This window comes from Micropterus salmoides, unplaced genomic scaffold, assembly GCF_014851395.1.
Source record: "Micropterus salmoides isolate LMB-PRFRI ecotype aquatic unplaced genomic scaffold, ASM1485139v1 Ms_hic_scaffold_6, whole genome shotgun sequence".
Lineage (NCBI taxonomy): Eukaryota > Metazoa > Chordata > Actinopteri > Centrarchiformes > Centrarchidae > Micropterus > Micropterus salmoides.
In genome coordinates, this window is record NW_024044348.1 from 13,019,568 (window position 1) to 13,045,826 (window position 26,259).

General features: G+C 38.6%; 1 protein-coding gene across 1 annotated transcript; it reads left to right on the plus strand.

The window, feature by feature from the left end:
* The first annotated feature begins 20,783 nt into the window (after positions 1-20,783).
* Positions 20,784-25,795, plus strand: mnx2b (motor neuron and pancreas homeobox 2b). Its single transcript, XM_038701728.1, has 3 exons — positions 20,784-21,443; positions 23,143-23,300; positions 24,612-25,795. Exons 1-3 carry the CDS (start codon positions 21,026-21,028, stop codon positions 25,023-25,025), a joined length of 990 nt encoding a protein of 329 aa, XP_038557656.1. The 5' UTR covers positions 20,784-21,025; the 3' UTR covers positions 25,026-25,795.
* The last annotated feature ends 464 nt before the right edge of the window (positions 25,796-26,259 follow it).

Consider the following 26,259-nt stretch of genomic DNA (forward strand, 5'->3'; position numbering starts at 1 on the left):
AAACACAAAAAGGGAGAGGGGGATTAAAGCATGTGTGAGTGTGAGTGCGTTTGTGTGTTTGAGAAAGGTGGAGTAAAGATGAAGTAGATGAACATAGAAACCGTTTGGTGGTGGAATATACATCACTTAGGATGTATTACTCTGCAGAGAGAAGGACAACAATTTAAATGTTTGTGATGAAATTCCACCTGTCAGTCATGTCAGTGTGCGATAAATGTGGAGCCATTACATAAATGAGATGTTGACGTGACCCCTCTGTATGCATGCATGCAGACGCACACACTGGTATCGCTTTAATTTTATGTAAATAGAATACAAATCCAGCAAATGACTTGAATCCATCCTGTTTGCTGTTTGCAAGTGACACTTTTGTCGATTGCACATCAAGAACGTCAGAGAGATCTCTTTTTTTAAGCTAAAAAGAACTAAAATGAATTAGTCTGAGTCTGTTTTTAGTGTCTTCATTTTTATTTTGTCAAATTAAGGGATTGCCTTTAAAAATAGTTATCTTGATGCTTAATCTCACACAACGAAACTTATCTTAAGATACAACTACGTTTCTGCATAATACAATGAAATTTGTTATTTATAAGTAAGTGTTATTGTTTGGCATGTTTGCCTTCATTTAAATTGTTTTAAGTACATTTCCCAGAACAACTTTGAACAAACCACAAAGTCCATTCCTGAAGTAGTTGTGTTTTAAGGGTGTATTCATTGGACAGGAGCAGGGCAACTTAAACCAAATGCACATGTATTTTTGCTAGTACACATAATAATAATAATAATAATAATAATCTTATTTGTAGAGCACTTTTCAAAAACAAGTTACAAAGTGCTTTAACAAGTGTAAAGACAATAATACAAAAACAATACATGATAAAAGCAAGAAAACATTGAAAATACTAAAATACACATTTAAGATAAATATAAAATAAGTAAAATAGAATAAAATAAAAGGGGCAAAGGCTCTCCTATAAAAGTATGTTTTAAGAAGGGACTTAAAAGAGTTCACTGACTCAGCCGACCTGATTTCCTAACATCATACCCCTCCTTCTGCCACTCTCTCTGTTGCTGTTTGATCTTCAGCTGAGATCGAACATAATACCTGCTGCCGGCACTCCAAAATTGTTTTTCTCTACACTTGACATTGCAATATGACGCATATACTAGAAAGAGCTAATGCAGTTGTCCCACTGTGTAGGTAGCATTTTTGATAGCTACAGCATAGCAAGAGAACGAGGGTTTTTCGAGGGTAAACAACAGCTGCAATGCACTATGTTGTGGTTTTATTCCACTGTAGCATATTAAAGAAATTAATATCAACATATCTGCCTTTTTTAACACCATTTCAACATCTTTATGGCCTTTTTGTTTATTTTAGTTCTTCAAACGTGTACAACAATTTAGCATTCTCAGCAGAAGGGGAAACATGTAATATAAATACATAAAAAATGAATGGAATAAAATAAAATGAAGAAAGAATAAATAATAATATGAAAATGTATGTTTCAGAAGCACAACCTACACCAAAAATATATAACCATGTAACTCTTGCTGTAATGAAGTAGGCAAATACCTTGAAGTGACTACAGTAGCACCAATCCTTGTCTGATCATTGACATCCATACTCATTATTTGTATGAAGGGCACCATACCTTGCAAAAATCAAAGACATATCCTTTATCCATTCACTAGAATTAGGCCTTTGAATATCCTGCGCTTTTAAATACATGTTTGTCCTGTAACATAAATTAATTTGCTTGCTTTTAATATTCCAGATATATATGTATTGATCATTTTGCTTAATTGGCAACAACACTTTATGTTTATTTGGAAATAATTTAAAAGAACCATTTTCCAGTACATATATCCATGATACAATGAAGCAGAGTCTGCAATATTTGGGTTTGGGCCAGAAGCCATGTCTCCTCCCAGGCCCAGATATGTCTCAATTGTCCTTGCTAGAACATTTAGAATAGGCTAAACACACTAATTATCTGCCTTTTCTGTGCTAATAAACTTTGTTAATAAAATGGTAGCAGTGGTTCAAATATTACCAAAATCAAAATGGGCCTAAAAGTGCAACATCAACAGTAGTTAAAAAAATATAGTCTATATATAGTTTAACAGTGTATTCCCTCTTCTGATTTGTGCATATTTCTGTGCACACACTAATGCAGGTACCTGTACCTACATGCGTACATGCAAGTTCATGTGTAACCTTCACAAACAGTGAATGGAGCCGTTGTGACTACGCCTCGACCTGGAACTGTATTAATGATGCCAGCCGCTTTGATGCTGTCAGACAGACAGATTACCCTGCTCTTAACCCTCTTTTGAACCCAGTGTGCCACACAAAAGCCAGCTGTGTGCCTTCATACCAGTGCAAACACATTAATGCCACTTTATTCACTCTCTTTACTTCACAAGTGAAGGAAGGACGCATTTATTGTGAGTCAGCATTAAGCCCATATGCCACTCACACTGAAAACAGGCTGGATTAGAAAAGGTCAACAGCTCAGTGAAGGCATACATAGCTGAAAGTGGAAAAGCATCATCATCATCATCATCATCATATGTTGATTAGCTCAACAGCCCTGGGAAAGCAAATACAGTTAAAACAACAAAAACTGAAACTGATCAGCGTGTGAAGAGTATTACACAGACAAATGTTCAATGTTCCTATTTTTCTTAGAAGTTTAAGTGAAACAGAGAAGCAGATCGTCACAGTTGCAGTGCTAGCAATTCTGGGAGGATGTCTTTAGGCACAGTGGTGCTTTGAGCAAAATGCCAACATCAGTATTATGCATATATATATATATATATATATATATATAATCTGCTAACATGTTCACAATGATATTGCCTACATGCTAATGTTTAGGAGGTATAATGTTTATAGCAATCATCTGTTAGCAAGCTAACTGTTGCTAATGTCCGCTCTAAACACATGGACATTTTGACCTCATGACGGCACTAGATAGGGGAGGGCGGGGTGAGTTGAGCCAGTTTTTACTTGATGTGTATTTAAAGTGAGGACATGACAGTGAGGTCTAAAATATGTACTTATATTTTAGGATGTGGTGCGTCCCTGGGAATAATCACTTGTAGATCTAAAATAAACTGTTTTCAAAATATGGCTTTCCAAAAAAAAGTGGAAGTTGAGCCACATGGGGTTCAGTGACATCAATGGCATTTAATGATGCAAACTCAAATGCCAGGTCCCAACATTCAATTGCATTTAGTAGTGAAACATTGCAGCTATGTCTCCTAGTTTCTTCATATGAATGTATCACTTTAAAGTAATTCTGATTTATTGTCATGTCTCATGCCACCTGATATATGGACTTCCCCATTTTTGTACCTCTCCCACTACTCTGTCCAAATCCAGAGTTGAAGCCTGTCTGTCTTCCATTTATAAGCATGACATGATGGTTTCTGGTCTACAATGCAAAATGTCACATCATTTCCATGATGCATAAGAATGCAATGTAAAATTACAGTAAAATAGTTGGCCCAACTTCCCCCAGGTCTTTTGGCTCAAATTACCCCATCCCTGCCATTTTAACAAACTAGTGTCATCCAGCAGTTTAAAAGTAATGTCATGCTAACAGTATAGCCTCATAAAGTAACTTCCTAAAGCACTAACACATGCATAAGATTTCAAACCTATCTGTAGTTGTTCAGACACATGAATCAGGACAAAAAAATCACTTTGAACAGCAAAAAAAAACAGTTTTTTTTTATCTTATATGTGCTTATCACATATTCCATGGGCCTCTCTCCACCACAGGGTGAGTAAAATGATTAACTCTTCAAAAATGTGTATTCATATAACCAATTGTGTCCATGGTTGCCGAGAAACAAAGCTCAAATCACCTCACCCTCCCCTAAAGCTGATGATACACGGGTCAACTTTTTGAGAAATCTTGCTAGTGGCAAGTCTATGTCGACTATGTTTTGAACGAATAGCGGCAGTGCGGGGCGGGTGGCGGAGTGGTGGGGGAAGGGGATTACGGTGGTAATCTTTACTCATTACCATTGACGGCAACGTTGCCCTGCATGATCGCTCTGAAAGTTGCTCTGTGTATCATCAGCTTAAAGGATCATCAAAGTTGCTGCAGTTCATCATGCAGTTCATGTTAAGAGATTTTATTAAAAGACAAAGATTTCAACCCCATGGTGGCGCTAGAAGAAAAGTCTGAGGAGCACCACAGTCTGCAGGCTTCATCCTCTGTGGAACATAAATGCCTGTACAAATTGGAATCGTAGTTCATCCAACAATTAGGATATTTCTGTCTGGACTAAAGTGGTGGACAGATCGAACGGGCCATTCAAACAAAGACTTCACCGTGTTCCATCACATCTTTGAAGAAGATTATGTAAAACCACAGCCAAATAAACCAGATAAACACAGCTTAACCCATCAGGTAAGAAAGCAAATAAATGAAACGACTTACCACACCACCCTTAAAGAGATGTTTCCCCAGAAGATTCCCCTCTCTCTCTGTCGGTCTGCAAAAGTTCTGTTACTCTGGTCTGAGAAGGTATCCCCTTGTTTCCACAGTACATGGAATTTCAACGTTGCTGTCATAGCAACTCCTTTAAATTTTCTTTCATTCATTGTAAGGTAGCGGATGTCTGACGGCAAGGTAAGGCAGTGAAAATATTAAACACATAGTGTACACTTAAACTGATTTTGATTTTTTCTGTAGACCTTGTTTTAGGTAGCTAAAATAACTTTTTCGGCTTACCCCGTTCACAGCAGTACATTGCTTAGCTTCTGTGCCAGTACAACTATTCAAACGGTGGGCATGCCAACCTGCATTTACTGCAGGTAATACACTAACTATGGATAAGTACCTCACAAAGCCCACTTCAAAAATCCAGAACAATCCCTCCTAGAGTATTTTATCATTTATCATAATGGTTATAAAAATACCAAATGGTGATTATTTCTAATCTGATCGTAGTGATTTTACGCTCTATGATTTTACTCGCCTAATGACTTAAATTGATGTGTGAACATATTTTCTCCATGTATTAACAGTGAGTGACAAGAACTGTCTTTTTTAAGTGTGATTTTGAAATTAGTAACTTAATTTAAATCAGTAGTTTATGAACGAAATAGTGCATGAATATTTTTTTAGCCTAAGCAAGTGACAGACTGAGGCGTAAACTCCCATTAGAACAGGAAACTGTTTCCATGTGTCACTTTGCAGTTTGCAGAGCTGAGGTTAGAGATGCAGGCTGCACGGTGGCGGCTGGGTTGGAAGGTCAGAGTCTCTCCTGCCGGAGGAGGGGAGGCAGTCTGTGTAGGTAGATATGGATGGGTGGGTAGGTGGAGGGGGGGCTTTAATTAGAGCAAGTGCCTGCATCCCCCTCTGTCTTCTGCTCAGTATTACTACTTGCTGCCAAAGGTTAACGGGCCTGATAAATGGGATCAGTCACACATGTACATGCGCACACACACGCACACACCTGTGACATAGAGAGGGAATGACTAAGGCCATATGATATTAAAATGGGTGAAGATACAGATATTGTTTTGATACGTTGCACTCACAAACACACTGTAACAGCGACATCACATTAGTTTTGCACAAGTCTTATTTTTGAACTGGCCTAAACAAACAATATTTAAGTGTTTGATGGGTCAGAAGCGTCTGGCACCATGACATCGAAAGGGTGCTAATGAATTTGAAACTACTATCACGCATCCAACTGCAAGCTCTCTTGACACTCTCACTTCCTCACCATACTCGTAGAGATATCCATTATTTCTGGAAGATTCATAGATGTCATTCCTCCGTTCATCTATCCATTTTTAGCTATGCTAGCGGCTCCAGTGGCGGGAAGAAGTATTCAGATCCTTTACTTAGGTAAATGTATCAATACTCCACTACAAGTAAAAGTCCTGTATTCAAAACCTTTAAGTTAAAGTATGCACGTATTATCAGCAAAATTTACTTAAAATATCAAAAATACATCTAGTGCAACTCTCAGGTCAAAATTATTATTGTCCAATAATTTGGTTTATGTACCAAATACTTGTAAAACTATAAAACAATATTCCATCAGCCTCAGCTGTATGTTGAGTGTAGTACCGATTAGCAAATGTTAGTATGCTAACACGCTAAACTAACATGGTGAACATGAAATAGTAAACATTACACCTGCTTAACACCATCATGTTAGCATTGTGAGCATGTTAACGTGCTGATGTTAGCATTTAGCTTAAAACACCGCTGTGCCTACTGCTGTAGATTCTTAAGACTCGTTTATCTAGCATTCTAGGTGGCGATCTTTTTTAATATAGCACAGACCACAGTGATGTAAAAGAGATAAAGAGTATCAAATGTAAGTAAAGTTCATATATTAATTTTAGGATACACTGTTAGATATTTCAAAGGGTTTTGCCAGTAAGTTACTGTAATTCAGATTTACAGTACTTTAACCATTTTTCACTTTTACGGTAACAAACATTACTGTACGTTACTGTAATGTAATTCAGAATACAGTACTGTTACTGGGGAAAAAACTACAGTTACACTACTGTAATCCCATTTTTTAAAGATTATTTATATATAATTTATTTATTAATTCATGCATGCATTATTTTTTTAAGCCTACACAAGTACCAATGATTTAACACAGACAGACACAGTAATTATAAAATTTCAAATTCTTTATTTTTTAACATTTGTCATACTTAATGCATCTTACAAGAAATGTTATTTTCAGAAATTCATTTAAAATAACATAAAAGAAATTAAATTACATGTATAAACCTTACCTCAATTATAAGTGCATTCAGTGTTACTGTCAAAACACGATGCAGAAAGTATTGTGCAGAACAAAGTATCTGGACGGCATACCGAACTGTATATTTACCAACAACATATGAACACAAAGAAAATACTCATCTGCTGACTGGAATGCTTTTTTTTACAAATAATCATTAACCACATTAACATAGGAAATAACAGTAACAATAGATACTGTGCTTTTTTGGTACAAAATACTAAACATTGTCTGACATTGTATGAGTGAAATATCCATGTCAAATGACTAACTCTTAAAGTACATATAAAAAGAAATATTCTCTGGGGTGTACCAATCATGTAACTCAATACAAACCATACGCTTTCACCGCTTCACATTTGGTTATCTAAACCGACCTTTTCTGGCAAGAAGTCTGTTGTTCACAGCTTGTTCAGGGATGGAAGGCAGGAAGAATTTTGGTCATAAAAAAGTTTTTACACTGATAGAGTTGATAAAATATATCAATAATCACATCTTGCAAAATGATCACAGTGGAATCAGCTTTCCTCTAAAACTCTAAAATCAATAAAAACTGAATATTGTAGCCTTTGTGAAAGAAGAATTAATTGCAGGGCGGGTGTCCCTAATAAACAGGCAACTGTACTGTGTATAGTGTACATATCCTGTTGAAAAAAGTGTCTCACCTAATCCAAGTTCTTCCACTCAGACTCTGTTAGCTGGTGGACAAAGGATGATGCTCTGTTGTTGATGACTGCCATCTTCCGCTTCACCTTTTCTCCTGTCCTAGGACTCACTCCAGTTTTTACGGTGCATTTGGTTCCATCACCTGGATTTATCCTCATGAAGAATCTTTAGGGAAGAGAAAATTTCTTTACAACAACAAATATTTTCCACTCTTATGTAAAGTTAGTATTTACTGCAAAAATTTGTCTGTGAAGCTGTGCCACTGCAACTAATGTAAGGAAAACTACATAACGTAAATTTTTACATCTAGAGGATAATGAGATATTTTAATTTGTTTTATATTCTATGGGGTCACACTACAATTAAACATGAACATGTATCATATTGCCTTTTATGTTAGTTGTAAGATGTACTGCATATTTATAATAGGCCTATGTTAGTTATAAGCTATAAGCTATCGATGTGAGCTAAACATTGCTGTTGACATAATACATTTGATTTTAAAACTCAAAGAGTCTGTAAAATTAAACATCAACTCTGTTCACTTTGACAAAGTTAACGTTAAGTTACCAGTTTGAGTGCACAGACAATAACTATCTTTTTTTCAAGTAACATACTTTTGAAATAATTTTTTTGTTTTGTTTTTACCTTGGGTTTGTCGTCGGTAGTTCAATGTCTTCACCACAGGTTAACTTCCACCGGTGTTGTCTTGTGTTGTGTTGTGTACCACCCAGCGGTGGGGAATGAAAGATAAAACTACTGATGCATCTGTGCCAAAATGGCAGTTAGGGACAATACAGTAACATGGATGTTAATTTTAAAATTTGATACATCAGATTTTTTAATTACAGTAAACCGCTGTATATGGTGTCTGACGTCACCTAAAATTCCCATAATGCAATGGAAATTACAGTTATTTAATGGAAAGAGGATATACAGTATTTCCCCCTTGTGTTATGTGGTTAATAACTGTAGAAATTATTAAAAATGTCTAACAGTGTACATCTTAATAAATTACCACCTGATCGTAGTGTGTTTACTGCGTTTGCCACTGTGAATATTAGCAGGTCCAAAAAAGAAAATAGATCTGTTAAATTATACAAATAGGTGTTTTCCAGTTTGATGACATTCATAAGGTCACGTCCTGCGGGTGTATCTCAGTGTGAACACACCTCAATGAAGGAAAGTGTGTTGGGTGATATGCTACCAGTGTGTTTTTTTTTTCATAAATCTTCAGCCTTAATCAAAGCGTAAGCTGTGTCCATTAATAATCCTGTGTGGTTGGCCTGATGACAGAACACAATGCACCTAATGGAACAATTTATTTCCATAATGCTGCATTGTCAGGGCAACCACACAGCCTCGGGGAGGGGGAACAGAATAGAGCGCAAGAGAGGGTGCCAGTGCAAGAAAGGGGACAATGAAGGACATTAAAGACAAATTCAGTGAGTTTTGAAAACAGTAGTGGGTACATAGTAATATTCAATGGTATAGAACTTGTAGACTGAATGAAGATGATCTTATATTTTGCATGTTCATGTTTTTACCCGTATAATCTGAAATTCCACCATAAATTTCTAAAAGGCAATCTGTTCAACAATAAACCCAACAAGCTGTGGTCTCTAGGTGGCAGCCATCCCCATTAGTTCAGACAGTTAGCTATTGGGCAAACAGTGAGTGCCTATCATGCTACAGGGGACTTTGTCAGGCCAGGGTTAGACACCTGTTGATCCTGAGGTTCACTGCTATAGATACGTTCAAAGTTTTCTTTAAAAAAGATGAATAATGCCCAATTGAACGCTGCTGCTCTCGAATGTTTAGTACAAGCAAAGCATGAAGCGTCACACAGATAGGGGCACTTCAAAGAGGCAGGCTGAAAAGTTGTTCACTTCCTTCTGTGGTTGAAAAGTTCAAATGTGGTCATCTTCTGAACACATAAAGCATCACTCATGGGTGCGGTCAGAAGTGTGTTCTGTTGCACCTCTAACTACGCCCAACAGTGATGTCACAGTGACATCCTGATTTACAATTACATAAATTCATCATGTTAAGTCATGGTTGTTAAGGTTCGGGAACAATCACAGTCATGGTTAAAGGAAAACTAAGTTTACTTGTGGTAGGAAACAGGGAACAAACAGCAGGTTCCGTGTTAAAGTCTGAAATTTTGCTGACCCTTCCATCCCCCCAACGTCCTTCTTCTGCAGACTTTGTTGCTCTATAATAACTTCACCGGTGCTCGTCTTTTGCTCTGATGGATAAGAGTCATAATCTCGGATGTGACACAGTGGATGTTCTAATTAGTGACTGAAACTTTGTGTTAGGCACAGTATGAGACAGAGAAGGAGACAAATCTCTTAGCAGCCGCTCCATCATCTCAGCTTGTCAGAACCTCTGACAGAACGGCCAATTATGGAATTGCTAATTCCTCAGTTGGCTCACTCTGATCCAGTCCCAGCTTGGCATGTCTGGAACCTTTCCTGAAACTCAACACGTCACAGAGAGCAAACAGAATATCACAAACAGTGCTAATCTCATAAGGATATTTGAACAAAACCAAATGTCAATAAACATGAGATCTATGTAAATATGGCAGGTGTAGAACTTTGCTTCCCAGAATCACTTTGGGACATGGGGAAAGATGATGTTAGTATTTATAATTACAACAACATAATTTATATAGCACTTTACAATACCAAAAGACTATAAAAACCACAAGAGCAACACAAACACAATATCAAAGGCTGAAGTTAGTTAGAATCATAAAATGAATATGGTGTTGATGAGAGAAGAAGCTAAAGAAAAACAAATCAAATTACAAAAACACCAGAAGCCATGCTTCAGCTCATAGGGGATAAAATGTATGTAAATTAGCTGTAAGCCTGAGCCTGTAAATATCAATAGTGAACTCTTTAAAATGTATTCTAAAACTTACAGGCAAGTGAGATTAGGCATGAAAATATATAACATAATATATTTATATTGTTTAAGTCCATTCATGAAATTTCCTCACTACTAAATATTCCACGGTCAACTGTTAGTGGTATTATAACAAAGTGGAAGCAACAGAAACTCAGCCACGAAGAGATAGGCCACATAAAATCACAGAGCAGGGTTAGCGCAAGCTGAGGCGCTCAGTGCGCAGAAGTCGCCAACTTTCTGCAGAGTCAATAGCTACAGACCTCCAAACGTTGTGTGGCCTTCAGATTAGATAAAGAACAGTGCATAGAGAGCTTCATGGAATGGGTTTCCATGACTGAGCAGCTGTATCCAAGCCTTACAACACCTAGTGCAATGCACAGCGTCGAATGCAGTGGTGTAAAGCATGCCACCAATTGACACTAGAGCAGTGGAGACGTGTTCTCTGGAGTGACAAATCACGCTTCTCTGTCATGCAATCCGATGGATGAGTCTGGGTTTGGCGGTTGCCAGGAGAACGGTACTTGCCTGACTGCATTGTGCCAATTCACTTGGTCCCTTAGTTCCAGTGAAAAGAAGTGCTTAAGCATACCAAGACATTTTGGACAGCTTCATGCTCCCAAGTTAGTGGATACAGTTTGGGGATGGCCCCTTCCTGTTCCAACATGACCGCACACCAGTGCACAAAGTAAGGTCCATAAAGACATGGATGAGAGAGTTTGGTGTGGAGAACTTGACTGGCCTGCACAGAGTCCTGATCCCAACCAGATATAACACCTTTGGGATGAATTAGAGAGGAGAGGGCAAGCCAGGTCTTCTTGTCTAACATCTGTGCCCAACTTCACTAATGCGCTTCTTGAAGAATGGTCAAAAATTCCCATGAACACACTCCTAAACCTTGTGGACAGCCTTCCCAGAAGAGTTGAAGCTGTTACAGCTGCAAAGGGTGGGCAGATTTTGATTCATAAAGTATACTATTATATTCACTCGTGGAAAGGCCAGCCATCATAGAGTGAGGTGAGTGGTCATAATAGTTAAAATACGGGGGTTAATGGTTCCCACTTTTAGACTTTCCTGGAAGACATTCACTGTAGTAAGTGTTGCACTCATTTGTACACACAAACCCTGCTTCCTTTCTCATCTCCAGTTCAGACACTGTTCAATCATCCAAGTATATTGGCACCTTAAGAAACAAAAAAACAGACCTTAGATTGACCCCAGAGGAGAGGAGATCTGAGGAGGGAGAAGCTCCTCCTGCTATCACAGAAAAACTAAAACATAAAAATAAAAGAAATCAGGAGCTGAAACTCTGCTGTCACCGTGTGTGATCATTACCTTTCAGATTCAACAGTGATTTTACTTTTCATTTAAATATAAGTTAGGTCAACTAACTAAGGAAGTTCAAACGGTGCCACTACCTGAGTGATAACTGGAAATGCAGTATCATAGTTTGGATGGTTTATCAGATTCACCTGTTCAGATTTGCTGATACCTCTTTGGGAAATACCAGTGTAGAAAGTGGTTGAGACTTTTTGAATAACTGTGTTTATGTCCTAAAATTAATATGGTGATTTTTAAAATACAAGAAAACTAAATATTGAACCTTTATGTCTTTGTACTGATACAAAATTCAAAGTTTAACACCTGCAAAGAACATTTTTAATCTGAGCAAGTTATAGTTATTTGTGACATGCTGACTAAAAATTATTTAGGCTCCCTTAAAGATTGAGCACATGTAGTTTATCAGGAGGAGGGGCAGCTTATTCAAACCAATTAGCACACTGACAGAGAGGTATGAGTACCCTGACCTCTCTAACCTTGTAGCCATAAATAGAACAAATATAATGAACAGGGAGTGAAGAAAAGACGCAAAGACAATTGTATTGTATATAACCACTACAAGTATAATTGCTGTGAATTAAGGCTAAAGCATACAATTAGCTACAGAAGTTTTTATTTTGATTAAAATAGCAGGACTGGATACTTTTAGTTAGTTAGAAAGTTATTGAAAGTTAAAAAAATATATATTTTGACTTTATCAGTGCTGTAGGAGCTGGACTGACCACACTTTATCACACCTCTGGCGACGTTTTGATCAATTGAGAGCCATTAAAATCCACCACAATGCTGTGATTTACCTCCTCCATAACTTCATGAATTGACAAATGTTAACAGCACTCCATTAGCCTATTGACAAAGTCATGTGACTGATCAATTCATTAAAATTTTTGGAATATTGACTGTGTCTTAACAGCAATTACCTGATGGGAGGTGGCACTACTTGCATTATAAATCAGCATGGCCCACATCATCCACAAGTCCGTGAAGAAAAATCTTACAGTTTAATTTGGTGAAATTCCTCTTTCTCAGTCTTTCTCTGTGTGAGTGTCTGTGGTGGTGTGTATGTGATTTGATCAGCTCTGAAAGAAAAACTGTATGTGGGTCATGTTAACTAATCTTTTACAGCCACCTTAGTGGCTCTGTGAGTACTAAATGCTAACATCAGCAGTGTTGGAACATAATTTCTGCAGGGGGGACTGAACACAAATATTAATGTTTAGAATAAAAGGTGACAGATGTAGTGTATTTGTTAAATCTAAAACTTGCTTACAGCAGAATCAACAAAATTACCCATATGATCAAGGATATTTAAATGTGCAAAAATGAAAGAAGATCATTTTAGCACTGTCACCTATTTGAAAGCAGCAGTATTATTCAGTCGAGTGCTCGTCAAACCCATGCAGTGCAAAATGATGAAAGGTCTCACTGCACATTGAAAAACCTTGTGGACCAACTTCAAAAATCTTGGTATTTCGTTAATATGTTTTGTGCAAATGGAATTAATTAAAGAAACAAATTTGTCTGCCTTGCTGTCACTATCTTTCACTGACTGTCTGGCCCTGTCCCTAACCTTTGGTTAGTGTTAATAGGTAAATTGGGCAATAAGAAGACATTACCTGAGTGCTAATGGCCATGGGTGATTTCCTCACAGCGGAAAGCAAGGTAGAAGATATGCTTTCATAAGCAATAAGCCTCATCCCCAAAGTAACAATTAGATGCAGATTTAAATGTCATTTTAAACAGAGCAAACAAAGTACAGCTCACAGTGGCCTGAAAGGCATTGTATTTATCTTTACAGTTGAAACCGAGTTGATCAGCAGAAGAGAGAAACAGAGAGAGCAAACAGCCAACTGGCGGAAATCTTCAAAGCACTTGATGGCTCTGAATGTCCTCATAAGTGGTCAGATAATGCATGGTGGAGAGGGGCAGTGAGATAGCAGGGTGAAAGTAATGATGTGTTGTTGTGGCTGATAAGGTGTATTTATCTCCTATCTTCCCATGTCTATGCACAATGGGCCCCTTGTGTGGGTGATTGTAAAACACGGGGCTGTTAGATGGAGGGACCCATTAAATGGTCATAAAAGTCACACTGGACTGGATTATGTTGAAAGGAACGTTTGTTTCTACTGTGGAAAAAATAAACAGGTGAGCTGGGAAAGAGATTGGAGAGTCACAAGGTTGGAATTCCCCAATTTAGCTGTTAAGCAGACTCTGAACCCAAGCTGTTTTATTTGGCCTCCCTCTATTGTGGTTTATCAAGGGTGTCCACTTTATTGATTGGCTAAGATCATTCAGATCAGATAATCTGTGGTTAGATTAACACACAAGAGTGACACCTTTAATTTTCAGCACTGTGCATTTTTGTAGATATCCTAAATTTGGGAATTGTTCAACAAGTTATAGGTAGTTTGTAATTGACCTTTAAAATGGCACATAGAAGCGTTTTCTGATCTGTTGCCACTGACTGTTGAAAAATAACTGTTTCACAATTTGACAATGCCACGGTCAAGGTTTGTTTAGGTTTAGGCACAAATATGATGGATAGGTTTAGGGAAAGACTGTGGTTTGGGTAAAAAATTAAAGTTAAGGTTAGGGAACAATGATGGTAATGGTTAAAAGACCTCCACCCATGGCCTCCCAAATCAAATTCAAGTCACTACTGCTTTCATACAGAGTGACTAATGGGTCTGCATCCAAAAACTCTGTAATACAAGCTTACTGTATGTTCCTTCTCGGCCGCTGCGCTCCTCCAACGAATGCTCTCTTGCTCTGCCATCCATACACACAAAGCAATCCTATTCCCGGCTGTTCTCATTTGTGACAACATGATGGTGGGACGAGCTACCACATGCCATCAGAGCAGGGGTGTCCCTCTCTAACTTCAAGAAGCTCTTGAAAACTAATTTCTTCTGAGAACACTTCCTCCTGTAACACCTCTAACCCCTAACCTCTAATATGCACTTCCTGTGCTCTTCTTCTTCTATCTCCTTATAATTCTTGTTAAGTCTTACTTATTCCTTCAGGTATTTACAGTATTCCATTGATGCCGTACATGCCAATAGCTCTTACTAGTATTTATTACTGCTCTTACTAGTATCTATTGTCACTTGTAGATTGTCTTAATGTACTGTATGTTGTTCCTCAAATGTGAATCGCTTTGGATAAAAGCGTCGGCCAAATGAGTAAATGTATGAAACTAATGTTAACTGCCACTTGGAAACGGACAACAAACAACAGTCTCCTGTGTCAAAACTCCAACATTTCGTTGCTCTATAACATCCATACTTCCTATTTCACTTGAATGTATACATATGTCAGTTTGGGGCACTTTGTGAAACTAGTGATGTTGATGTTGCTTGTTTTGGCAGGACAGTCTCAATTAGTTCCAGTTAGCAGCATTCGGACCAGGTTCAGGCAATGTCAGTCTGTCCGGTGTCAGACATCACAAGTCTGACATAATGCTGTGGTCACACTATTTTGGCAGGATGGGAAGATCAGGTGAAACCTCCCGTTTGTTATGAATGGGGACCATCCACACACCTGATGAGAGAGAGAGCAGTGGGAAGGAGCCAAAGTGGCAAAGACAGACAAAAGAAGATTCACATCCAGTGGACTAGATGTCATATGGCAAAGCTCAATATTAGTTAATAAATGATGGGGCCGGGGTACAGAGATTTAGAAGCGAAGAGCAACTCTAATAAATTATCTTTATCTCCTTAATGAGACAACATTCATTTTGGTCTCAAGGTCTGGCAGAAAGTGAGCTGATTTATTGTCTGCCTTAAACATTGTGGGAATTAGTCTAATTACCAGGAGTATGGAGAGCTGATTTTCACTTCACAGAAAGCCCATTGTGCGCCCAAATCATTTATCACAGCCGCGGTCCGGACACAGTACTCCAGGCCTGGTGGGAAAACTGGTGCTGGTCGACAGCATCCCTGAAAGCTACATGTGTCACAACAAGCCTGACGGAAGAGCATATACAGGGATGCGTATACACCAACTAACAACACACACCATCAAAGCAAGGTGATTCTGGATGAATCAACAAAACTGAAAAGTTATCTTACACTGGATAGCCTACTGTAGATGACAGTGAATCAAAGAACCTGTATCTTGCGTGGTCCCTTGGTGTTGACATGTTTTCATTTGATCCGTTATCAGACTGTCAATCTAAGCTCCAGAAACCTTGTTTCATTTCAGCTCCTGAACGTTCTCATCTATTAACAACTTGAAGTATCTTATCAGTAGGTTAAATAAGCCGGCGAGGATCAGTGTCCCAGTGGGAGCCGATAATGTGCTGACTAGGCCAGTGAACAGAGAGCACAAGAGCTCACCAAGTTTTAGGACACGGCAAGCTGTCTCAGAGCTGTGGTAATGATTGAAAAATATGCCTGTAATTGCTGATAAGCTCTTTAATGTTTCAGTAAACTCCTGTTGGCTGACGTATAACTCATCGATAAACTCTGGCTTTGTAGTGCAACGTCAAGGGCCGGCGGTCTCTTTGAACCATTTGTCCTCTCACGGTGTGAAGAGTGTGCGCTGCATCTTAAGAGTTCTGCGAAAGGTTCAAGAGGGCATGTGTGTGTGAGAACATGTGTGATTAGAAGGGAAAAAGAATTTAGGACGGTCAGATGAGGTTCAGTGTTAAGAGGCCTTACATTGAGATTTTAAAAATGACCTTCCGCCTGCAATCAGATTATCCATCTGATGAACTACAACTTACAATTGCAATTTTTGGCTCAGCTGTGAGCATCATCCACACTGTCCATCAGCAACACAGTAAATTGCACGTGTTCCATTGTGCTGCACTGTGTCTGACCTTGACCTCTGAACGTTTTTTCCCTAATGGATCAATATAAGACCTTATTACTATATATGCTATTTATAATTGTGGCACAAATTGATAATAAAACAAAGAGTCTTGTAGACAGGCAAGCGGGGGGGTATTTCATCTAGCTGATTTTCTTATGTCTCGCTAATTTACGTGAGAAATCCGTTGCATTAGGATTGCTTGTTCAGTAACCAAGGTAACTTACGCTGCTGAACTGGCCTTCATAAAGTAACCATTTTTATTTTAAAGCTTAGTAAGTATTATTTAAGAAAGAAAAGTTTGCCAAAACTGTGTTGAAGTTATTTATAATGTCATTAATTTTGTTCAAGCTGTAAACACAACCCTCCCCCATTAAATCCAGTCCAATTCATGACTTTCTACAGTGTTGAAATTTATACTCATTTATATCTATACGCATTTAGTATATCTGCTGTTTTTCCCTCATCTTGTTAGTTGCGGCAGTATTGCCCGTTTTGCTGATTTATCCTTTATATTCTTCGTAGAGTTCCATCAGCAGGGTTTGTTCTGCCGCTCAGAAAAACACCACTCTAGTTTTCCTTTTGTTTTGTGACATACCATACTTTTTTCAACAATTGATTGGTCTTGGCTGCTTATGTTCTCTGTGTCATACAATGCAAGATTGTTCAAGCCTGGTTTGAGTTAATGTTGTTGATGTTGATGTAAATTCAGACCAGGCTTTTTCAATTAAGTGTAGCTTTCATTAGATTCCTCAGATCTGTGGGCCTTTTAGCTAAAAGCTAACATCAAAATGATAACAATGACAGTGCTAACAAGCTGATGTTTAACAGGTATAGTGTTTATCAGTCACTCACTTAGTAGTATTTAGGTATTTGGTCATAAACCATATTGGGCAAATTTAAATTTTGACCTGATAATGGCGCTAGATGAAAAGTTAAAAGTTAGACCGACATGGCAGCACCTCTTGCATGGCTAAAAATAACTTTGAAATGTCAAACTACAAATGTCTTGAAAAACCTGTGTCACATAGCCTATGTCCAGTTTGTCATTTTGCATTTTGAAGGGCAAAAAGCACAAACTCAAATGGTTTCCTATGTAGAAAGGATTATATTGTGCCAGCAAAGTCAGGAAACCTATTGCACCTGTAGTACTGGCAGGAAGGTGAGAAAGATAAATAGTTTATTGGGCTGTAAATTGGGAAAATTGCTTCAGGCCCACTTTAAGGCTGGATTGCCAACAACTGTCCTGGGGCCCCAGGAGCCCCAATAGCAGGTATGTGCATGACGTCACCGTACGCAGTTAAGCTCACTGAGTGGCAGAAAGACGAGCAGCAGTGTTAGCTTGAATCAGCAAAAACACAAACAACACATTTAAAAGAGCTTGACCACTGGTTCTTTGGTAAGCAGTAAGGATCACTGTCGAGTCCGACTGCCTTTAATTTGACCAAATAATCACTCCCGGTTTGCTAAACGCAGCTATGGTAACAGATGTTTTGCCACTCAGTCCAGCCTGTACTGGAAAGGGAAGTGACATCAAGGCATACCCTCTATATCCCTTGATTAACTGCATGTCAGTTCAGTTGCAATTTGAATTTGCAACACTGAAGTTCGGCATCATCTAAGACAATTTTTGCATCAGTCCTGAAGAGGGGCTCTGGTTCAAAATTTTGTGTTTAGTCAAATTTCTCCATTAGGGCAATTTGTAAATCCAGACATTAGTCCCTGCATCTCATGTTGTTTGCCTGCAAACGATTTATTATTTATTATTTAACTGACTTCCCTGCTTACTAACTTGCTTGCTTTCTACCAATTTGAATAAGGCTAAATAAAGTTCCTGCAAACAAAACATGCCTGGAGGTTTTGTTGACTGGCTGAACAAACCTTTTTAGCGAATTTAGGCATCTTGCTGTTTTAATATTAAAATGACTATCATGGCTTATATGCACACATACAGCACCATTTGATCTCTGCAAGGAGGATGGCAGTGTGCGCAGTGCCGCTCAGAGGAAGGCAGCTGACTCTGGCAGCAGGAGCGCAGTTTCAGGCACCAATTCAATTTAATTTGTGCACCCCTGTCAACAGGCCCTGGTGACGGATTTACCCCTGTCCTGGCTATTTAAATTTCTTTCAAATCATAAAAGCAAGGAAACGAGGCTTTGCAGGGGGAAGAGGTTGTGAGAAACAGGCAGAAAGCGACACTGATTTCCCAGGAGCAAATTACCTCTACATCAGCGCCGGAGACAGGCGGGAATGTGCCTGATAGAGAGCTGAGGGAGAGAGAGAGAGAGAGAGAGAGAGAGAGAGAGAGAGAGAGAGAGAGAGAGAGAGAGAGAGGGCGGATCTGTGAGACCGCTCCAATTTTCTGAAGGTCAACTACACACGCGCACCCGCACCAGCCAATTAGGCTACATAGCATGAGTGAGGGTTTTGGAAAGATTCTGTTTCATTCACATCTGCAGAATGGATTTCAGTTTCCTGAGATACACGATCAGCCCTTAACATTGTGACATCTAAAACAAAGACTTCTGCACTGGCTGTTTGTTATTGAAGGCGGCTGCTGTGGTGAAGAACAGTTGAAGCCACTTAAACACTGTTGAAAGTCCTTGAACACCGGCTCCGTGCATTTCTGCATAAAACGTTAATTTCTGAAAGGAATGTTTAATCAGCATAATTAATATTGTCTGCAACTAACGATTATTTTCATTATCAGTTAATTTCATTATTTTCTCGATTGATCATTCGGTACCTACAATCATAGAAGACAAAGAAAACCAGACAATTTTCACATTTGAGAAGCTATTAAACTATTTCAAAATAGTTGGCGATCAAGTTTATGTCAATCGAGTTAATGATCACCTCTGGTGACTTGACAGGTAGGTGAATGAAGTAGCGCAAAAGAAGATGCGCACACGGGCCTGAGGACACTGAGGTGTCCTCTATTTTTTACAACCAGAAAATACACACCGAGAGGCTTCCAGGATTACAGTATTTTTATACTCAGCATAGCCTATTCAAATTTGATTACTTTTGGGACAACAAAAGCAAATAATGAATAAATATAAGGTTTCAGTATTTCCCCACCAGACGAAATAGCTGAAACAGCAGTGAGACATTTGTGCGGACAAATCCAAATTTACCGAAAATATAGGCTAACTAAACTTTTTATTAAATTAACAACATTTCTTAATCTTAATCTGTTTAAAATTTGAGCGTCTTTATTTTAAAAAACGAAGTTTCCTGTTGGTCTAGAGACCAATGACGAAACGTTTCATTTTCCAAAAAATTCAGTATCTTCTTTTACATGATGCTTAATCCTTTGTTGAGTATCCGTGTTGGTGCCGCGTTTTGATTTTCAATATAAAATGGTTCGATGAAAAGTCTCCTATAAGATGCCTTGTCTTAATTCACATTTTAACAAACTGATTGTGGTTGCAGCAGGTTTTTAACCTTACCCCTATTATTATGTTGACAGGGGTATATTTTTGTCAATGAAACAACAGGGAGTAAGTGGAACCACTTGTAGCCTATTGTTTTCAACCATGTTGAAAAGAAAGACTCCACTTCAGCTTCAGGTCTTGAAATAGCATCAGTTCACCAAAGCAGAAGGCCAATTAACTTATAGCCTCTTCTGCCAAGTCATTACACTTTTATACGGTTTGTGTGCAGTTCTTGATCGTAAACTTTAATGACATTGGTGTGGCCTTAGTATGAGAATGAAGCAAGCCGTTAATATTAATGATTTAAATACACCTATTTTTTTTCGTAATGTCACCATATCAGAGGTAGCCAATAACCTTAAGACTGCTGAAAAAACAACATTTAGTGCTAAGGTGTGGAGGATGCTCGCAGCACTAATAATTAGTTTGGAGAATCAAAGCGTTGTAATTCAAATGGCAAGGTGGCTGCAATCTGTGGTGAGTATGAGGATCTGGCAGTAAGATAGATACTGAAAATACAATTGCCTAATCTTCTAATGTACCTCTGCGTTTTGATGCAGTTGAAGGTGTTTGCAGGCGGGACAGGGGTTGGACATTACCTCACTCTGAATGCTTTCTGGGGGGAGAAACGAGCGAGTAATTAGCTGATTAGAGTCCCGTCAGAGCAGCTCAGCCTCCAGCCAATCCCAGCTCACACCGGTCTGCAGGGGTGGAGAAGGACGGCTGTTGGAGTGAGACATACCTCTGTAGTTTGTGAAGTTAGTGTTAAACACCGGGACGAAGTGTGTGTTGTATAGTTGTACAATTCAAAGAAAGTGGTGGAGGGATGCGCATACAAACGTCAGTAATTTAGAGTCTGTCATATGTTTTTTCTAAGGACATTAAACATGAACATACAAGTTGATAAGCATAACTTGTGCTGAGATAGGATAACATATGAGTTTTTGACAAGAGGCTCCGCTGTCTACGCGCTGACGCACGGCAAAGGTGCGCACCCGCCAAGCTTGACGCCTTTGTAAGACTCTGCTGTCCTCCTGAGTGAAGCCGTCATGGAGAAATCGAGGAACTTCAGAATTGACGCCCTGCTCGCTGATGAGAGTAAGCGGGGGAGCCGAGACCTCTCCCCCGGTCTGAGCAGCGACAGCCCTGCAGGAAGCCCGGTCTCTTGTCGCCGCTCGGACACCCCGTCTCCGCGGTCCGTACAACTTCAGACCGGAATAATCCCCAAACCGGGTATCCTAAATTTCCCACATCCAGGACTCGCTTCAATTCCCGGCATGTATCCTGCACCCATGTACCCATTATCAGCGTTGGGTGGTCAGCACCCTGCGTTCGCATACTCCGGTTTCACACAACTAACACAGACCTACCCAGAGCACCTGAAGGCGGCTGCCATGGCGGGATCTCTGCCACTGGAGCACTGGATCCGCGCTGGGATCATGATGCCAAGACTGCCAGATTACAGCTGTAAGTATGATCAGATACGATTATTTTATAGGTAAAAAATATCCACACTTGACAACTCAAAGGCCAAATAAACAGGTGCAAAAATACAGACCCGAGTCTGTGTTGCTTGTGAACCGTTTTCCGTTATCAGTTTTTACAGGATAGAATAAGATGATGATCAGTTTGACTTCTGAAGACCTGAACCGCTGAGGTGTAAACTCCTTGAACACAATGAAACTGAGTTAATTTTTGACTAAGCTCCAAGTGTGATGGGTTTCGATTATTATTATTATTATTATTATTATGTTACCATATTAGCCTATAGGCTATATAACTATTATAGATACTATAATGGGGTAATTAATAATTATGTTATCCTGATTATTTGTGTTTCCTTTTTTACATTTTCTGAATAATAATTCTGAATAAATGAATAAGTGATACCACTGATATAGTCTTTAAATAATATCACTGATTAGCACGTTTGCTGCAGATGATTTGTTCATAAATGCTTCAGAGTTTTTAAATAAAAAATCCAGGCCTAAAATTATTTCGATGACGTCCTCTAAGATCAGACAGAGTAAGTTTAAGCGATTGGATTTCAAAAAGCACTCTGTCTTCAATTCATTTCACAGTCAGTAGGCCTATAGCCTAATTATAATTTACAACTTATAAGTTTTCTAAGCTATGCTTTGTAGCTTCTAACAGGCTAACTTATTCAAGGTAATGCCGGATATATATTGTGCAGTCGCATATTGTTCAGTAGACTGGCCTCGGTTTACTGCTTATCTGTGTCATATTCTAATTTTGGCCCATTTATTCCTCTATAAACGCCAACCCGATGGAAATTGTCTTTGTGTGATGAAGGAACTATAAACAAACACCTAAAACGTTCTGTAGTTCATCAATAAAATCCCAAAAGCCTTCATTGAATTTTCATTAAGTTAATGGCATGCCTGTGTTTTTATGGCCTCTGCGCCCGCTTCTGCCATGTCCCCCCGTCAACAATAAACTGGAGTAAAGCTATTATAGTTAATGATGGCCAGAGAGTGCGGGCATATGTCCGCCTGTTCCCTCCCACAAACATACATTGAACTTCTTATGTCCTTGGTATTATATAAATAAGACTACAGTGGAAGTTACTGGTCAAATCTATCAGACACATTGAATACATGAATCTTCTGCAAAGGGCAGGTGTTTCAAAATACCTTTGAATAATCAAAACAAAAACATGCAGACATTGTGCATCAAATATAAAGACTCCACTAACAACTAAGCAAATTAAACTATTTGGCTTACTGTACTTTAGTAAAATTTTGAGGTACTTGTACTTTACTTGAATATTTCCATTTATTATATTTCTAGTCTGGTTCCTACAGTTTGGAGGCTGATATTACTGTTACTCCACTAGATTTATTTGAAAACATTAGTAACTATAGCCTACTTTTCAGATTATTAATCCAAAATTTAAGCAGTACAAAAAGTAGCTACACCCAGCTGCAACATTAAAGTGATGAACACATTAATGCATCACTAATTATAATGCAGTTAAATGATACACACTAATATTTTTGTAGGGTACTTTTGAATTCAGGAGTTGTAACAGAGTATGTCTATACTAATACTACTTTTACTTAATTAAAAGATCCACATAGTCCTTACACCACTGATGTGAACTGTAAATGTAACCTATACGTACTAACTTCTCCTCCTTCTCAAGCCCCTCAGTCTGGTCTTTTGGGGAAGTGCCGAAGGCCCCGCACCGCCTTCACCAGTCAGCAGCTGCTGGAGCTGGAGAACCAGTTTAAACTCAACAAGTACCTCTCCAGACCCAAACGCTTTGAAGTGGCCACCTCACTCATGCTGACTGAAACACAGGTAAGATCAGTCCTCCACCTCACAAGCCAACAGGTTCATTTCAAGGTAAATGTCAAAAAAGGTCAACTACAGAAACAAGAATGAGGCGAGAACCAATGAACAATGAAGTGATTATAAATTGCATCTGCAGACAGCACACTCAACAGGACAACTGGATTTTATTCTTTAGTAACTAAGAGCAAGCATATTTCTTGGTTATCTCCTGTTAAGTAACAGACTTTTAATCAACTTAGTTGTTTTTTTTATTTAACCGGGAAAGCCTAGCAGGGAAATCAGCAATCTCTTTTTCAGCTGTGAGTTATAATATGAACATTCGACAAATATGTGACAAATGCAGACTGAAACAGAAATGTGATGAATAACATTTCATGAATCATTAATGACATTTCCAATACAATCATTTGAAAGATTTCATCATATAAAACATCATAAATGGCGTCTTAAACCAATTTATGTACTGTCTAAACCATGAAAATAAGTAAAAACAATCCATTCTTTTCCATAGCATATAGTGGCCATTGCCAGCAAATAGTGTCGCTGTGCAAAATCAATTAATTGCTCAACAAATTGTGACTGATGTGTGCTAAAAAGTCACCTTATCTACAGATTTAACAAAGAGGAGTCAATATATTATTTGAAATACATTACTAACAAGTCATGTGGAGGCCACAATACTGTATATACACAAGAGTCTGAACTGGTGAGTTTATCTCCCAAAGAACTGAACAAAGCCTTTAGTGCATTTTGCTTTCTCTACATTTTATGTGTAAGATTAAAATTATGTTTTGTGTATCTATTTTCATTGTAGCCAGATATTCCTTAATAATTCTGGTAGAGTTGATGAATTATTTGATCATAAATAGTGATGTATTTCATGTTGCTTCGAGTCCACATTGGTACATTGTTTAAGGGTGCTTAAAGAACGAGAGCAGGACTTTTATTATTAGTTATAGTTGTTTTATAGAGTTGTGTTGTAGGTTCTGCACTTCTTGAATCAGATTTGACTGAAGAATGTTTTTTTTCCTTCAGTGTCAATGGGGAAAGGAAAGTGAATATTAAAGTGTTTTTTACAGATTTTTATTCAGCATTATTAAAGGAAACATCACTGGTTTATCTTTGAGGCTTTTGCAATCAGAACAGCGTTGGCAAAACTGGAAAAAAAAAAAAAGAAGGAAGAGCAACTAAGGAGGGTAGTTTTAAGAATGACTTCTGTTCTGAGCTGCAAATGATTGACGTAATAACAAAAATGTTTCCTTAAACTTGACCATCTTTTGAAAACATTTTCTTTCCTTTTTTCTATCCTCTCTGCAGGTCAAGATCTGGTTCCAGAATCGAAGGATGAAGTGGAAACGCAGTCGGAAGGCAAAGGAACAGGCCACCTCCTCGGCCCAATCTGAGACACAGCGACTACGCAGCGGGGGGAAAACAGTCACTGACAAATCTACTGAGAGCAGGCGAGCTGTGAATCCAGACGACAGGGGGATGGATCTTGATCTGGAGGATGGCGAAGAGGAGGAAGGGGAGGACGAGGAGGATGAAGAAGAGGATGAGGCCCAGCACGGTTTTCCTGCTGATTTGGGTAATGGCACTGAGATGCCACAATCCACGGACTTTTTGCAGTGCAGCACCAACGTTGGCTACAATCCCCACAGCCCTTTCTCTGATGAGGAGCTAGAGGGGGTGCAAGTAGGAGCAAGTGACAGAAAGATTGGGGCAGGACTGTGAAGTACACCCAGGAAACACTGGTTTGATTTCCTGTGTGTTACAGAGACATTACACTGGGACATATCTGTGTTTGTGGTCACTAGAGAAGAAGATCTTTGTCTGCTGTGCTCTGTGAATGTTTAAGTATCCCAATCAGGACCTTTGTTGGAATTACTAATTATTCACACAGCTACCAAACACACACAGGATTATGACACAAATATACTGTATAAACTGTCTGTTAATAAAATCATCTCTAAGTACTGTACATTTCGTAGCATGCTGAAAAAAAAGGTGCTCATTTCCTCCCTAAATTAAGCTGGTTTTATGGGTATCTGCCAATCACCTTCTGGTCACCTTGTCTTTGCTCCATCTACTGACAGCTGGAGCTCCACCCAGTGAACACACATGACTACGTTAACGAAGGATCTGAAGTAAGACAAGTCGTGCATTCAGACAGCGTGAGAATGTACAGTAGGCGCAGCCTCCACTGCATCATGAAGCTGAACAAGCTGTGTGATCTAATACAAGCTTAGAAGCATCTGCTGCTCTGGATGTTTTTGGGCAAATACTTTGCAGAACATCCCATGTAGCCTATTTACATTTGGCCTTTTTATGTGAATACAGTTTTTTTTGTGAATGCAGTTTTTTTGTTCTTGATGGTGTTTATGAATTTGTTCTTTGTTCTTTCACTTACATGTAAATTAACTTAATTTATTTGAACGTTTTCAAAGATAAATCATACATGTATTTATCTGAAACTTGTTTGTGGTGTAACTGTGAAATAAAGAAATAAGTAAAAAAGAAAAAACTGAATGTCCCTGCTTAATATGTCCCATCATATATCAATGAGTATAACAACAACACAGGAGCAGCATGAAACAGGCAGCCATTAGGCCTACATTAGATCAATGCCATTGGTCTTTAAGGTAAAACTGACCCATTTTTTCTGGGTTGAATGATGTTGTCTTGCTCTCCTTAAAATGCTTCTATATTGTAAGATGAAGAAGAAAAGAACAAAGAAGACTATAAAAGTCTATACACATTTGAGCTAAATGCAAACATCAGCATGTTAACAAAGCAGGAATAATGTTGATCTTGTTCACCATCTGAGTTAAGCATGCCAACATTTGCTAATTTGCTTCTCAAAGTGCAGCTGAGGTTGATGGGAATGTCATTTTTGTTGTCATAATATTGTCATAAACCAAAGAATAAGACAATCATGTCCGATGGAGCCAATTGAAAAGTCAGGGGA

Coding starts and splice junctions, on each gene's coding strand:
- mnx2b (XM_038701728.1), top strand. CDS start 21,026: ATGGAGAAATCGAGGAACTTCAGAATTGACGCCCTGCTCGCTGATGAG. Junction 21,444..23,142: donor AAGACTGCCAGATTACAGCT/GTAAGTATGATC, acceptor CTCCTTCTCAAG/CCCCTCAGTCTGGTCTTTTG. Junction 23,301..24,611: donor TCATGCTGACTGAAACACAG/GTAAGATCAGTC, acceptor TCCTCTCTGCAG/GTCAAGATCTGGTTCCAGAA.